The 16,572-nt window shown below is 54.8% G+C and overlaps 1 protein-coding gene across 10 annotated transcripts in view; it reads left to right on the forward strand.

The window, feature by feature from the left end:
• The window catches only part of DAB2IP (DAB2 interacting protein), a 162,956-nt gene extending 154,458 nt beyond the window's left edge, over positions 1–8,498 (forward strand). For 9 of the 10 annotated variants that reach the window (XM_054220320.1, XM_054220321.1, XM_054220323.1 and 6 more), the window contains 3 exons: positions 210–412; positions 1,429–1,516; positions 3,133–8,498. In XM_054220320.1, the coding sequence (XP_054076295.1) occupies positions 210–412; positions 1,429–1,516; positions 3,133–3,300 (459 nt within the window). In that variant the 3' untranslated portion in view covers positions 3,301–8,498. The remainder of the gene's footprint in view (positions 1–209; positions 413–1,428; positions 1,517–3,132) is intronic. The other variant, XM_054220322.1, reaches the window with a different exon arrangement.
• Positions 8,499–16,572: the final 8,074 nt, after the last annotated feature.

Consider the following 16,572-nt stretch of genomic DNA (forward strand, 5'->3'; position numbering starts at 1 on the left):
GTGGAACCCAGCATCGCTCCTAGCGCAGTGTGGAGAAGACTGAAGAGGAGGTGTCGGCAAGCGGGGTTATCTGATACGGGTTTGCAGCTAGTCTAATGCAAGGAGAGGGGCATAATCGGGTTACGGGGAAACCCCAGCAAAAGCAAAGTCCTGCTCGGTAACATGCCACATGTGTTTTCTCCTCCTGTGTCTGTCCCTGCATGCTGTAGTACCAGCAGGACCTAGTGGTGCTGCAGGACAAGCTTCGCATCTCCAACAAGAAGCTGGAGGAATATGAGACTCGTTTCAAGTGCCAGGAGGAGACAACACAGAAGCTGATGCTGGAGTACCAGGCCAGGCTGGAGGAGAGCGAGGAGCGGCTCCGGAGACAGCAGGAGGATAAGGAGATCCAGATGAAGGGCATCATCAGCAGGTACAGGGCAGGTGGGAGTGCTGGCGATGACAGTAAGGCGGGCAGCCTGGCTGGCGTTAGAGCTGACCCCTGCTCAGGACAATCAGGTTTCTTTGGAGGTGCAGGCAGGTTTCCCATGTGGGTTTTCCAGCATTTATTCACTTCCTTGCCCTTTCGGGTTACAGTCCCTGGGGGGGGATTTCCAGAGCTGACTCTTCGGGTCCCCCATCAGTGTTACCTGGAACAAGGAAAACCACAACATTTTCCTGATTCACAAAGGCAAAACTTCAGAGGGGGGGAGCTGGCAGCCTGCCCCAGCTCTCAGAGGATCTGGCAGGCTTGCTTCTCTGTTCATATGAGCAATAGATGCAATGATCAAAGTGTTCTTTTCCGATATTTAGCTATACATCACGATCCCATTACTCCTAGCTACAAATCTCTTTCTCCCACCCCGTGTGATGTGGTGGTTACATTTGCCCAGGACGTGGACTGTTCAGTGCAGCTAGCTTCACCGCCACCTGAGCCAAGCCCACTTAGTGCTTTTAATCGGCCCTCGTTAACGGGTCAGTCTTAACCCTTCCGTATCACTTAAGCTTCGGGGCAGTCTGCTGTAGAGGTCTCTGGAGAAGAGACAGAACAAAGACTGGTTCTGAACCATTGGTTTGTGTGTAAGAAGAGGTAGTGCTAATGACTGTGTCTTCTTTGTGCTCGACTGCACAACTGTGTGTCCTGGGAGCATCTCGGTGTGTGCTTCGCCATTCCAGTGTCAGATGAGATGGCTTGACCTGGTATGGATGACGGGGGCTGCCACGTGAGGCCAGTTCTGTCCGTAGACTACCTTCTCTGCTGTGTCACATCTCTTCCTGTGTGCTTCAGAGATGTACATCACCCCTTTGCTTCCTTGGTGTCAAGGACTATATGAGGACCTGATCTGTATCATTCACGTTGGGTGGCTGATTTAGATGTGTATGCGACTGAGATCTGGGCTTAGCAGAGCCCAACAACTGTAATTTTTTTCCTGTCTGTTCGGCTACCAGGCTGATGTCAGTTGAGGAGGAGCTAAAGAAGGACCATGCAGAAATGCAGGCTGCCGTGGATTCCAAGCAGAAGATTATCGATGCACAGGTGAGTCCCCGATACCAAGGGCTGCAGCACTTCCCAGGGTGTCTGCCAGCATGCAGCCGCCCTGCCGTGCAGCAGGGCCAGCTCGAGCATGGCGAGACCGTGCGGTGGGTGAGTGAGCACCAAGCTGCAGTCGGTCAGACTTCGCCAGGATGCGATTTATTGTCACAGCATTCGCATTCCTACAGCTGTTTTCCAGCCTTGGAGCTTGGCAGGTGACACAGAGGATGTGGGGGGTGGCGGTTTGTGGCAGGATCATACCCACCATTCAGTCAGTTTGTGGAAGGATCATATCCTCGTTGGCTCAGTCCGAGGTCCCCAGAGCTTTGCTTGGTGCTTCATGTTCCAGTAATTCTTGCAGGACCTGGACAGAAGAAACACAAAGCCTGGCCAGAGCAAAGCCAGTATGTGTTTTCAGCCTTTGGGTTGTGGCTTGCAGAATTGTTAAGCTCAGTTATTGCTGGAGATTACAATGGCAGAGGAGCATCACATGATGGGTGCAAAACACTGCTTGGAAAAGAGAATATGTAAATACAGTCTGCAATCTCCTACTTTGTCTAGGCGGAGATCAGTGTCTTCTCAGCAGCTAGGCCTTCCTACAGGTCGTGGCTAGGTGATAGCATATCCTGGGCTTATTCTTAACAACTCTATTAAGCACTTCTGAGTCACTACTCATGACTAATTTACTGTATAGCTAATTAAAAAGGAGAGAGTAGTAACTCTGTAAAAAGAATCACCGTTTTTCCGTAGAGTAATTTGTTCAAAGCTGGTAAATCACCATGTTCCCTTCTGCGCTCGGGCAGAGCCAGGCAGACGCAGGGGTGTCTGTGAGGTGGGAGCGGTGCGGACGCAGCCTGCCAGCAGCTCTCGACGCGCCGTCCTGTCTCCTGCCGCCGCGTGTGGTACATGCGAGGCTCTCGCCGTGCCTCTGAGATGACTGCTCTCATTTTGTCATCTCGGGGTGTACAGTAGTGTTGGACATGTTCATACATGGACCTTCAAAGGCCCCTCTGAGTTGTTCCTGTTCCCTCCTGCTGATGGCAGGCAGAGAAGGACGATGACTTGTTCAGTGGCACAAAGAACAGGGGTAGCGGAGTCAGGCTGCAGCACGGAAGCTCTTGCTCCCATCCTTACGATACCGTAATTGGTGAGAGTTGCCATCAAAGCCATCCTGGGAGGCCACAAGTCATTTAAACTATTAATTTACACTAACAAAATCAATTAAACACTGACAAGGAATAACTATCTTGGGAGAGCTTGCTTTTAGAAAAGGGATCTTACCATCCTTGTAACAGCTGCAGTTTGAGCAAACAGTACAATCAATTTCTGTATAACTGAAGAATTAAAAAAACTATATTATTTCCGTTTTCTTCAGGATGCTAAAATGAATTTAGCTCACGTTGCCCAGGCAAAGTACGTTCGTGGCCCTGCTAATAGCAGCGGATTTCAAAAAAATGCCGTGTAGCACTGAAAAAACCCCAGAAACCTAAGAATGCCAGAGAGAAAGGCACTGGTCCGAGGGGCCTCTGGGTCGCTGTCTCGGGACAAGGTCTGGCGTCACAGAGGGACAGGTCTCCAGCCTTTCCACTGACTGTCGCCCTCTGCCTCTTTGGTTGCAGGAGAAACGCATTGCTTCATTGGATGCTGCCAACGCACGGTTAATGAGTGCCCTTACTCAGCTGAAAGAGAGGTACAGCATGCAGACACGTAATGGGATCTCCCCCACAAACCCAACTAAATTGCAGATTACAGAGAATGGAGAATTCAGAAACAGCAGTAATTGTTAACGCGTGGAGGGCGCTGCCGCAGGAGAGGAGGCCTGGCCAGAGAGACGGTGCAGCAGCAGGTGTGAGCCCCGGCTTCAGAGAACGGCTGCTCTCTCCCCCCAGAGAAACCAGCTCCTTGCTGCGGACGGCGCGCTTGACTGAGCCTTTGTGGGAGATGCTAATGCCAGCACATTGAGGGGACGGAAAGATCGAGTGTGAGATGAGTGGCCTAAGGAAATAACATATATTTGAGAATCGCTGTCACTGTTGGATTTAAATCAGTGTTTAATGTTTAAACAAAAGTAACCTTTTCCTTCTAAACTGCCCAAAGGATATGCCTCACCCCTCCCAGCAAGGAATAACGTCCTTGTCATTGCAGTAAGCGAAATAAAGGGAGCTGGGCAGAGCCTGCAGCGGGCAGTGGCCCAGTAAGTCCAGTTAAAGTGTGCTGCTGGATGCAGCCGTAGGAGGGATGGCAGCACAGCTTGGCCCCGCTCCTCCCGACTCCCCCGAAGCAAAGCCCCAGCCCAGCTTGGCTTTTGTGAGGCCGCTGACTCCTACAGCGGGTGACTGCCCACAGGGCATTTACGCAGCTAATTAGTGTTTAATTAACTCCGCCCATGTAGGGAGCACAGTCCAGATGAAAGGTCAGGGCGCACGCTGTGTGCGATGCGGTAGCCAGAGGGGTGCTGCGTGGGGAACCAGGGCAGCGGAGGAGGGCACGACTGGGGCTGCTGGGGGTCCCGGGCAGCCGGGGGAGCAGAGCAAGCCCGCGGCTCTGGCACACCTGGAGGGAGGAGCTGGCAACCTGGTGAATGACGTCCCGAGTCCTCTCTCCAGCCTCTGCTCGCTCACAAGTAATGGGGAAGAGTCTTTGTAAGCAATAGCCCGCAGGGCACTGTGTCCCCCCCAGCACTTCTAGCCACAGAATAAAATAAATCTTGTCTGAGCTTGGCCCTGAGCTGTGCCCCAGGTACCGGGGCTGGATTTCTGGTGCCCGTTGTGGTAGAGGGGGAGTGAGGGGCTACGCGGAACGGCCAGCTTCTTGTGTGAGAAAGGGTTCGTTGTGGGGATGTAATGCTCTGTGCCAAGATTTTTACTATTGCTGGGGAGAAAAACAGACAAAGAAACAAGAAAAAGCCCTGAAGAACCATGAAGATCGGTAATTGTATTTCTTTTCTTTCACAGTATGCATTAGAAAAAAAAAGATCCCATTTTCTGGAATACTGTCCTCTTTAAATTGGGAATGAGCACTGCATGGAAATTAACCGGCTCGAAGAATGTAAAACATGGTCATAAGGGAGTAACCAACAAGAACAGCAGCCACCACCGAAAGCCCCCTTGTCAGGAGCACTGTGCAGGCATAAGCCAGGATTAGACTTTCCTAACTGCTGAAACACGCAGATTCGGCACATTCAGACACGTTGTGCTCAGCGGAGGGGTCACCTCCTTAACGGGGGATTGTGCCGCTGACCTGCCGCCACGGTGTGTTTGTTGGTTTGTGGTGTGTTTTTTTTCTAAAAAAAAGTTAGTCCTTCACGACTCCCACTCTCAGAGCAGGTCACTCGTACCGAGAGCCAGAGAGATCTCTCTGAGATACGGATGACAGTGTACAGTGTACAGGACATCTGCCTATTCCTCCCACTAAAGTTAAATACACTGCTCAACGCCTGTCCTAGCTCCTCCTGCCATGTGTAAATGTACAGTCAAAGGCACTAGGATGTTCCCTGGGCTCCGCACAGCTTAGGTACCGTCTCCAGCCTCACACTACCCAGGCTGCCTGAGCAGGACACCTTGCCAGTAGGCTCCGCATTGCCGTAAGGCTCATTAACAGCATTCTTCCACACGCAGTTGTTTTCAAAATTAAAGCTGCTTTCCCCCCCCTCCCCCCCCCCCCCAACCGTTTTTCTGTTCCCTGGAAGCCCTGGGCCAAGCCCAGTGCGGCTCGGTCCCCGGAGGAGCGAACGTGTTGCCCTGAGGTCTCCACACCCCGCCAACGCCTGCAGAGCGGTGCAGTCGCACAGCAGACCCCAAACGGAGCTCCTCAGAGGAAAGTAATGTCTAAGTGTTTATGACAAGTACAGTCACCTTTGAATTTCGGAGACTAGCACAGATGGCTTTGAAGAACCTCACAAAACTGACAAGGTTACAACTGGAGAAAGACCCAGACAGGTTAGGAATACACAGGGTACGGTGAAGCGTTGGGTACGTACACTTCCGTCTGCCATTGTCTCAGAGTCAAATACATTATAACCCTGCAAAAAAGACTATTTTAAGCCGCTGTTGCCCTGAGATGTGCGTTTAGAGCTGATTGTGTTTGAGTTCCAAAATACTTGTGTCGCGAGAGATGGAAGTTTTTCAAGAGAGAAGTAACATAGCGGGATGGAAACGCTATAGCAGGGCACGGGGCCGGGTGCGCCACCAGCAACGTGTTTCCATTCATACACCGAAGTAATTCCGGGATGCAGTCAGTGCTCTCCATAAGAGCCGGACAAAAGAAACTCCCACCAAACGATTGTTTAGTACCGGAGCTAAGCACAGTACGTCTTTATCTTCTCCTCAGCCACAATTCAAGGCACTGCTCCCCCCCCCCAGCCCTGATCTGTCAGAAACTCCTGTTTTAACCTCAAACGTGCAAATTATCGAACACGCGCCGTTCCGCTGAAAGAGCAGGAACGCTTAAATCCTTCCACAGCGAGTTATTAAAAAAATCTTAGAAGTTCCAGTGCCAACACCTTCTGGAGCTGTTGCTTAGTTTCCTGAGCCAGTATGAAAAGAAATTCAAATCAGGACAAAGTCTGGTTGCAGTAGTGATCCCCCCCCCGCCCTCCCCTCGTCTCCTTCCCCTCAACAACTGGAGCTGACCCTGCCCCCGTGGGGGTTGGTGGTAAGATCCAGGCTGAGTTCAGTTCTGTTACTTCAGTTCGTGTTTCTGTTATTTATAAACTGTACGTGTGTGTGTGTGTGTGTGTGTGCGTGCGTGAGGGAGCCAGCGAGCGCCCGGCCCGGTCGCCCATGCCGGCCCAGCGCGGCGCAGCCATGCCCCAGAGCAGAGCGACCACCGCCGTCCCCAGCGGTTTTGTGAGCGGCTCCCTTTTCTTTTCTTTCGGTCTTGCGCTTTCTACAGTAAGAGGCTGTTCTAGTGCAAACTCGTCAAGGTGTAAACAAAATGAAGACACACTCAGATTTTTATCTTAATACGAGTCTTAATATTTTTTTTTTTGTAAATGTTTTCAGTGTTTACTGTAACGTATCTATCTCACTAACGGTTGTATATAGTAACTTACTTCTGGTGCTGCTTATTCGGTCAGGATTTGGCTGTATCTCACTGCTGTTTTGGAGAGGTGGACCCCAGCTCGCAAATGCGGATCCAGGCGCAGGTTGTGATTTGAGCCTCCTCCCTTTGGGCACCTGCGGAAAGGGGAAGGCAGAGGAGCCCGGGATCCACATTTGGGGTTGGGCCACCTCGACGATTCTGTTCTAAGAGTTTTGATTTGGGGTTTCGTCAAACTGTAGTGAGCGTTTCGGGAAAAAAAAGAAAAAACACACGCGACTTTTTGTGTGAAGGGGGATGAAATGGACTGAAGGGTATCCCAAGGTCTGTGCGGATGTAAGTATCATCGTTTGGGACAGGGATTATGGCTTCAGTGCCAAAAGACTGGAGGGACCGACGTCCTTCCCCATGCCAACTAACACTACAGCGTAGTCACCAGCCCCTTTTGCACCAGTTTAAGCAAATCCTGCCGCCATCCAAAGAGTCCTGCGTCACTCGGCATTGTCATTTGAGTCTGGTTGGTTTTGTTTTCTGCTTTTGCAGTTGTAAAGCACTGATTGCACTGTGAGAACACGCGGAACCCTGCGGCCGGGCAGCCAGCCCCGGAGGGTGCAGGACACAGGTTCTGCTACTACAAAGATTCCTAAAGGGAGAAGGGACTTGGTGGACCCGAGAGAGGCATCGCAGGCTCTCCTGGGAAAGCAATCAGCAAGTAATCAATCATTCCCATAGTTCAGAGCACTCGTAGGCGCCTCACAGTTACCATGTCCATACCCAGCTGCAATAGGAAACATACCGAGGTCTGTCCTGTGATGAACAAGGAGAGGATTTTTAGCCCCAGGAGGTGGAAAATGCACTGGTGTGTTCAGCCAGGACGGCCACGACGTGTGGCTGGGCTTTGCTCTGCAGGGGGCTCGTCCCCGGCCATCCCGGGAAGTGGGGGGTGGCAGCCCCCGGGAGACACCTTTGAGGCAGCAGCACCTGTCACCAGCCCTGTCCCTGACGTGTAGCTTTGCCCAGAGAGCACCAAGCAGAAAGTCCAAAGGGAAGAACTGTGAGGCTGTCCCAGGGGTGGGCAGCCCGGCAGCGCTCCCTCCTCCCGACCGCAGTGACTGCCGGGGTCAACCTCGTCCCCAAAGGCTGGGCAGAGCAAGCCAGGCCTCCAGCCTGGCCAGTTCTGGGTCCGAGTGGCCTCATGGCCACCAGAAGACCCCTTAGCTGGCCCCAGGAAGGGCCGTGGCCCGTCTCTGACTCTTCAGGGCAAGTTCGGAGGCGACTGCGTAGCCACGAGGCTTGGACGTGTGGCACCTGCCCTGCTCCGAGCGGCACCAAGCCCTGCTCTGACCATGCATGGAAAACTGTTGCCTTTTTTCTTTTTTCCTTGGGGAAAATCACAGATGGGGGGAGAGGGAGGACGACAGCAGCATGCCGACGTGCAGCTCACGGGCTTTAGAAACCAAATCCAATCTTGAGGGCATTGCACAACATTCAGAAACCACCATGCTTTGAAAAAGGGCGTCACGTTCAAGCGTTGGCTCTCACGGCTCACCTGAGCTGTGACATTGCTGTAAATGCCGTGTGGTTCTGCGTCAGCCACCAGTACCCCAGAGTGCAGTCTCCATGTTCACATATTCCTTTATCATACATCACTGTGTCTTAAGATATACCTCTCTCTGTATATCTGCTTAGGCTGATACTTGTTCCTGATAAGCAGTCGCTATGTTTTATATCCTCTTATAAAGAAAAGCAAATCTTTTTTTGTAAGTATGTTTAAAAACAAAAAAGAAGCAAAGTGGAAGTGTTTGCTGAATCTCCTTCAGCTCCTTTTAAACTATGTAATAATGTACAGAGAAAGTTGTTGGTGTTTAAAGAAATGATGTGGCCGTGCAATTTATGTACATTTGCAATTAGAAATATTAAAGATTTATTTAGATATTTTACACAAGTGCTCCAGCACCTCTGCTCAGTCATTGCCAGTTTCTAGAGCATCCTGCCACACGCTGGCCACGTGCACACGCGAGTATTTGTCCCGTCTGTCCCCCCCAAACAGATCATGTAAAAAGTTTCTCCCAGTGGCGTTTCAGCCGTGGCCTGACCGACCACCTCCTTCCCAGCCAGCGCCCGTCGCCCGGCTTTGGGCAGCGCTGGGCACTGGGAGAGACGAACGGGACAAGCAGCTCCAAGGGCCAGCAGCCCCCAGGGCTTGGCTGAGAGCCACATCCCTGCTCTGGGCACGTTCACGGCAGCGGTAGTGGCCAGAAGGGGAAGACGCTGTGGGAGGTACCAGCAAATGGGCTGGAGCCCCTCTGCTGTGAGGACAGGCTGGGAGAGCTGGGGGGGGTCAGCCTGGAGAAGAGAAGGCTCCCGGGAGACCTCAGAGCCCCTTCCAGTCCCTAAAGGGGCTCCAGGAAAGCTGGGGAGGGACTCTGGAGCAGGGAGGGGAGCCATGGGACGAGGGGGACTGTGGGCAGGGTCCCCACTGCCCATCGCTCCCTCCAAACCGCCCGTCTTCTGTCTCGCCAGAAAAAGCGGCAGAGAACTTGGAGGAGAGTCATTAAAACCCTGGGCAGCAACAGAACCTCTGCCTCATTAACATCACCATAATTAGCTCCTCTGAGAGACGGGGAAGACAGGCTGGCTGCGTCAGAATGTGGAGAAGGCCCGTGGCCGTTGCCGTGCCCAGACAGCAGCCCCGGTCCCGGGCTGGTGGCCGGGCTGTGCTGGCTGCCAGCCGCAGGAGCGAGCCAGCCAGGACAACCTGCTGCTGCCGCCAGGAACCAGCAGCTGCCCGAGAAGGGAAGGCAAAAGCCACCCAGGCTAAAATCCTCCCTCCGAGTCCTGTCTCCCCCACCCCCTCCCGCCAAGACCCTTCCTGGCCCCCTGCAGCGTTTCACAGAGTCACCTGCGTTTAACCGCACCCGTCCCTTTGGGCAGGAGCCCCTTGGCCCTGGTCAGGGCTGCACAAAAGGCAGCGTTTCCATTCCCGGGGTGCCAACACAGCCTGTCCCGCTCTCCCACCCCTCCTGTGCCGCCTCCAGGTGAAGGTCCCTGGGCAGCCGCTCTTCCAGCACCTCCCCGGCGTCGCTCCTGCTGCCCTTCCCACCATGGCTGCGACGGCCCCGAGCATCCTCCACACCACACGTCTGCACCCAAGTACCCGATCCCTCCTCGTGACGCTCCGGGGCACCAAAACTGTGCTTTGGGGGAGGTTTGAACCTTTGGTCCCCACTGCAGGTCACCGGAGCATCAACCCCCTGCCTGCCGCTGGGCACTGCAGTGACAGCCCTCGGGACGGTCCCGCCGGCTCCACCAGCCCATGTCTCCGCACCTCGGTGTTGCCAGACGGGGCTGGGGAGCTCTTGTGCCTCCAAGTTTAACCTTGTCGAGTTTGAAGGTTGTGAGAAAGAAAGAAAAAGCAGCCCAGGAAACACGGGGCATCTCAGAAGCTGCTGCAAGGGGGGATTAGTCAGTAACACCTTGATTTGAATAAAACCTCTTCAGCGGGCTGTTGCGGCTTCATTAGAGCAGAGCTGAATTCTCAGATGAAAATACCCGGAACATCTCCATGCATTTGACAGCTTCCAACCTTGGAGCCGCCGGAGCCCGTCTGTGGCCGCTCCCAGCAGGTTCCAGCACAGACAGGGGGGCAACGATGGGAGAAGCGGGACTGGGCTGCAGATCAGCAGCCAGAACAGCAACGGGAATATGGGGGCGGGAGGCTGGGGATCGCGGACGTGTTTGTTTGAGGTTGTTTCATCTGGAGAGTCATTTTAGCCCAAGACTCATCAGCAATAATGATGCTCTAGTAATTGCACTCTTAAAGGGCTTGTGTGGAGTTTGGTAAGTGAGAGTGACCAGACTGTGGGCAGCTCATGACGCCCGTCAGCACCTTCCGCAGAGCCTTTGCCCGGCCGTGGTCCCCCCCCATCATCGCCCTGGGGAGGACATGAAGCAAAATGCCACAGCAGCAACCGGCAGCGCGAGGTCTCCGACCTGGGGACACGGGGCTGAGCCCGGCCCAGCAGAGTGCCGCCCGGCCGGCCTTTACAGACGCAAAGCCTTGAGACCGTAACACAGCTTTTCATCACCAGTCTCGCTCGTCAGGATCCCACCGCTGCCGAGGGACAGGGCAGAGACTCTCCCACCTCCCATCCGGGCGAGCCCCGTCCGCGCAGGTTGTGGCCGTGCCCTGCACATCCCGGGAATGAGCAGCCGCCCAGGATCAGATCCCCTTGGCCACCGCCTCTGACCATCTCCAACCCGGGGGAGCCGCAGGCTTCCAGCCCCTTTGAAAGGGGCAAATGTGAGGGTCCTGCCCACCAGGCAACTAAGGACCAAGCCGCAGCCAGCATGGTGGCCACCAACAACTGGGGAAATGACAGCGTTAAGGCAATACGTGTCTATCTGGGGCCTTAATGGTGAGAAAGAGCCTTTCTGTTTCAGCGGGAGAGAAGCAGAGAGGAGGCTCATAGCTAGGGAGGGCACGGACAGAAACAGCTTGTTTCTGCTCCTCCGATAATAATCCCTAATCTTTGCTCCCGTCAAGCATCCTTCGCTCACAGCTTCCCAAGCCCTTCACGAGCAGTCAGCCCGTGCCCTCGCTGCAGCGGCTGGACGTCAGCATCCTCGTTTGTACAACTGGGGACATGCAGTGGGAGCACAACTTTCCCAAGGCCTCCAGCGAGCCACCCAGGCCGAACAGCCCATTTTCCTCCCTCCCCTTCTGCGCGCGGCCGTCCCCCGCGTGTCGGCCCAAGCTGCAGAGCAAACGTCCTCCGGGGAAGCAGCTCAAACCCAGCCAGGAAACAGCACCCCAAAGCCCCGGCCCCAGAGATGGGGGAGCACAGCCGCTCCCCGCCAGAGCAGTCAATAACGACAGGCGAGCAGAAAGGAAGGGGCTGGAAGAACAAGAGTCATTAGTGGAAACTTGTTGTTTGTGCTAATTAGATCATTATCTGGAAACTGCTATTGATGTTGCTATTTCAGCTCCTGCTGCTGTTCACAACTTCATTTTATCCGTGTCTATCGACTGCCCACACTCCCCCACGTCCGGCACCGCAGCCCGCAGCCAAGGGGGGATGGAGACGGTCAGATGCTCTGACCTGACCCGCTGTGGCAAGAACCAGCCCAGCACCGTGCGGCCACCGCAGCGGGAAGAGACGAACGTAAGTGCTGGGGAAGAACAACCACCCACCCCGACTGCAGGGCTCGGGGACAAATAAAATCCCCTTGCTTTTAACCTTCCAGCGCTCACCTGCACGGCCAAAGGATGGGCACAAGGTTTCTGCAAGGTGACATCCATCCCCTCTGGTTTGTGACAACCCCCCTGTCCTGCTCCTCCGGCCTGGCTCCCTGCCGGGCAGTGGGTGCTCTGCTCCGGTCGATGGTGGCTGCACCGAGTCGCTGGGGCGGGAGGTGACCTCCTTGATCCTTTGGGTCCCTTGGGAAGGGAGGGGAGAGGACACAGAACATGCAGCAGATTAGCTTGTAGCAGGTGTAATTAACGTTACTCTGCAAAGAAGTGTGAAATGTTATGCGCAACGTTCCCTAATGCGCCTCCTCTCCCCGGCGCTGGCAGCCAGCACAATGGCGCTGGGCACATAAATATTGCAGAGTCACTGTTTGATGCTGCCGGCTCCCCGCAGCCGCTTCAAGCGCTGCCTCCACACGGTGCCCCCTCTGCCTTTGCTGCCACCGCTGGAGTCTCCCCCCGAGGAGCACACGTCTCGGCCACACATGCCGACACGAGCACCGGGGAATGGCTACAGCTGGCACAAAGCCGCAGCCGCTGCCGAAGCACCGCGTGCAGGGGCCGCGCGGCACAGCCTGGGAGCAGCGGAAGGTGACAAAGGTTCACGAACGCTGCCCCCAGCATGGATGAGACGTAGAGACGCTCCGACCCGCCCCGTGACGAGCAGATAACCCGCGCTGAGCAGCAGAGCTGGCCGCAGAGACCAGCCCCGTGCTGGATGTGGGGGCTACACTTACCAACCCGCGACCCGGAGGGACGGGCGGCAGCAGAGCCCCCCACGCTGGCACCGCTTCCTTCCCCGCCATCAGCAGCTCTCGCGCAGCCCGGTTCTCCTCTCCTTGCACGGCCAAGGCGTCAGAGCTCCCTGAGCGCCGGAGGAGACAACACCCACCGCCAAACCCCGCTCCCAGCGCTGGGGCAGGACGGTGAAGGCTGGGGGGTCCCGGCCAGCGCTGCCCGTCCCCGCACGGGGGCAAACCCCAGCTCTGCGTAGGACGTGGAGGAGCACACGGGCTGCTGAACGGGAGCCAAACACTACCCTGAAATGCCAATTAAGACCAACGTTAACAGAGAAAGAGCAGATGAGTTACGGGGGGGGCTGCTCGCTGCCTTCCTTCGCCAGCCCCCCCGGCTGCGTTAGGATGGAAGCTGCTCACGGGCTCTGGTTTGAGACAAACCCCCTTCACTCAGAGAGAAGCGTTTTCCAGCTTGTCATTATATGCCCTGCACTGTTACTGATCTTGCAGAGACATCGTATCAGGTTATTCGGTTATTAAAAAAGGAGGTGAGGGAAGAGAGAGAAGGACTTGGACACCTGTAGGATTTCTGCCGCTTCCCGCCTGACGGCAAGCCCAGCTCCTCTTCACAGAAATAATACTGATGCAGCCCTGTCGCATTATCAGATTTCCCCTTTGCTGCTAGGAGCGATAATTGAATAACCTCGACCATTTGATTTTTGTGCCGCATCTTCAAGGAATGAAGCCTGGCTACCAGAGGTCCCACGCTGCCTGACTGGTTTATTACAGTCGCTGCTTTTCCCCCTGGAAGCCACGGTCTCCCTCACCCCCTGGGCCAGGACAGCGGTGCGCTGGGGGGTGAGGAGACAAAGGTGGGGCTCAACCCTCGCTCTGCAAACCGCACATCAGGCAGCTGGGGCTGCGTCTGTACCTGGCATTCCCACTTTCTTGTCGCATTCCCACTTTCTCCTGGGGTCCCTGCGAGTCCTCAGCCCCGCGGGCAGGGAGACGGCACCCAACGCCAGCGCAACCCCCTGCCACGCTGCCGTGGGCTTCGGGGAGCTGGAGGGCGTGAAGATGCTGCTCCCCATCCCTCCGCACCGCGCGTGACGGGCAGCGCGTCTGCGCACGTACGCAGTGCTGCTGGGGCTCGGCTGCGGCCAGACCAACCTCGCAAGGATCAAACAGTTCAATGAGGGGTTGAATGGGTTGATTTTTAACAGAAACCTCGCTGAGCTGGTAAGAAATCGGCCTGGAGGTTTCCAGTGCCACAGCCCTGTTCCTTCCTTCACAAGACAGCCCATAGCCGGCGCTTTGTCCTCGGGCTACTGGCCAGCAGCGGCTGGCTGGGAGCCACGGGCACGCTGGAGGTGGCTTCTGCAGCAGGATGGAAACCACCCAGTTATTGAAAGCCCCAAATCCCCTTCCCGAACCGCTGCCCGAGCTTCTGCATGGTTCGGATCCTTGTGTCTGGTGTCCCCAGAACAGCTGCTCGCGCCCCAGACCCAGAGCTTGGCTGCTGCTTCTTCGTTAGCGCATCTGACCCTGACCCGCAGAAGGGCTTTTATATTTCCACTGACAAGGAGGAGGAACACGAGGGAAAATTGCATCACATCGCCATAACAGGCTTTTGATTTTGTCCTTTACAGCAATTTCATACCAGTTCTACCCCACTTCTGCAGTCAATTCTCAAAAATCAGCAATGACACGAGCGAACTTGCTTCTGCCATCAGAACTGCAAGAAACGACCATCTCCAAGGGAGCGGGCTGAGGCCGGGGTCGGGGACGGCGTGCAGGTGAGGCGGGGGTGGTCCATGGCTCCCGCCTCCTTCCTGGGAACTCCGGACCCCACGGGTTTGGGTTTGCTGCATGCTCCCTGGATCCCGAGGACGGTGACAACAGGCAGAGAGCACTGAGCCCTCCTGTACCCCCCACTGTCTGCGCCAGGAGCAGCCGCCCCCAGTTACCGAGGCTCGATTTGTGTGGGACCAGTGGCGAGGAATGGGAATACTGGGAAGGGCCGGTGCCCGGCGCTCCCGCACTGCGCTCCGCTGGAAACACCAAGGCGCCTCCCCGCTGCACTACGGAATAGAAGCGCATTCAAATAAATCACCTCAAACTTAAAAAGATGCCATTAGCTATTAGCAAACACTCCAGGCCTGTGGGTGAAGGTAATTCAATATGATATGCTCGGGCATGCGAGGTAATAGGTTTCAGCTGAATACCATGTGATACACTCTCTTCAATGGGAGGTTAAATGAGGCTGAGACAGGGACCAGATGGATTTATCTGGGTAGTGCTGATGATTTTTTTTTTTTTTTTTTGGTGTGCTTAAGGTGAAGTGAAGGTAAGGAAGGCAGAAATAAACCCAGAGAAAAGCAGGAGCTCAGCGGTGCGCGGCTGGGGCAGGGTGAGCAGAGGGCCCTCACCCCGCTGGAACGCAGCGAGCGAGCGGGAGGATGCTGACGCGCAGCGCTCCTGGAGAGTCAGGAAAAGAGAAATACTTTATCCATTTCACCCCACGGAGGAACAACCAGAGGGCAAGAGGGAGACAAGTTGAGCCTGGCTGAGCAGAGACCAGGGGCAGATGTGGACACCTAACTTCTGAGATTTCTGCAGGATTTAGGAGCTCAAATGCCGCCTCTCATCTACCCAGCACCTCTGCAGCACACGGAGGAATTGCATCGGTCCCGTGTCCACCGCAGCGATGCTCTCCCTCTCTGCGGGCGCCGTAACCCTCACCAAGGCGGAGGTGTGTGTCCCACTGCCTTCGAGATTGCACAGGAGCTGCTGAAACGTGACCCCCTGGAACTGCGTGTCCCCCACAGCAGCCACGTCCCCCAGGAGCCGTGGGGCAGCACTGCCTACACAGTCCATAGGGCCTGGGGAAGAGCATCCCAGCGCACAGCCCCCACGGAGCAAACGGGCCTCTGGCAGATGGGGCACCCGCTCCACAGCCACGGCATCTCGACAGCCCGCGCCCTCCGACAGGCTGTGCCGCCCTGAGCGCCCTGTCCCTGCAGGCAGGAGGCTAAACCAAAACATCTTCGGGGAAAAAAGGGGTTTTAGGACATACAAAAAAATCCCAATCACTTTTGCCCCGGATGTCAGCTTTGCAGTATTTCAGCATTTCAGCTGGTCACGTGAAACTTGAGTCAAAACACATTTTTTGCTCAATTTGCTATAACTTTCACTTGGAGATGCTGAAAAACAGATTAATCAGTGCTTGGATTTGTGGGGTTTTGGTTGAAAACACCAAACATCATCATCATAAACCAGAAATTTCCCACAGGAGGTTTTTTTTGGTTTTTGTTTTTTCTTTTTTACTTAGAATGCAGCTACTCACAGCTCTTTGTTGTTAAAACCAAACCCAGACTTGCCTTAAAGCTCTTGGATGTTAGTCAGAAGCTCAGCAGAGAAAGAGAACTAGCCCTAAAGGTTATTTAATAAGGTTTCAATTGCAGTCCGTGTTATTTGTTCAGACTAAGAGCAGGGCTATTTTGTTGTAACCCCCTACGATCCAGGGGTCCAGGGATTAACCACGTCCCCCGGAGGGTGCCCGGCTCTGGCAGTGAGGAACGCGACTCGCTGGGTCCCGCAGAGCTGAGCGAGAGCGGAACGATGCTCCGACACTGACGGCAAATCCGCTTTCCAGCATCACTTCTCCAACGCTTCCAAAGCCAGAGTGAAACTCCTCAATTCGGAGCTGAGCATTCAAATAAACGAGCTCATTCTTGAAAGCAAAAGCAATTCCCCACGAAGAGCGAGGCAGCTCTTATTACAGATCACCAAATGACAGCATGCTCATCACAGATTTTTAATTGTCAAAGCTGATCATAGTTCTTTCTCCCTTATAATTCAAGTGCAGATGCAAGATTGGACAAGGGCTGTTATGGAAAAAAGTAGATGGCAATAAATAAAGTTTAAATTAAACTCCTTGAAATGCAGTGGTGCTGGGCGAACACCAGCAGAGGATTTATGGGGCCACACGTGGCCGAGAGGCTTCAATGGCTCCTGCGCAGCTCCCGCGT

This window comes from Rissa tridactyla, chromosome 14 (assembly GCF_028500815.1).
Source record: "Rissa tridactyla isolate bRisTri1 chromosome 14, bRisTri1.patW.cur.20221130, whole genome shotgun sequence".
In the NCBI taxonomy this organism is placed as follows: Eukaryota; Metazoa; Chordata; class Aves; order Charadriiformes; family Laridae; genus Rissa; species Rissa tridactyla.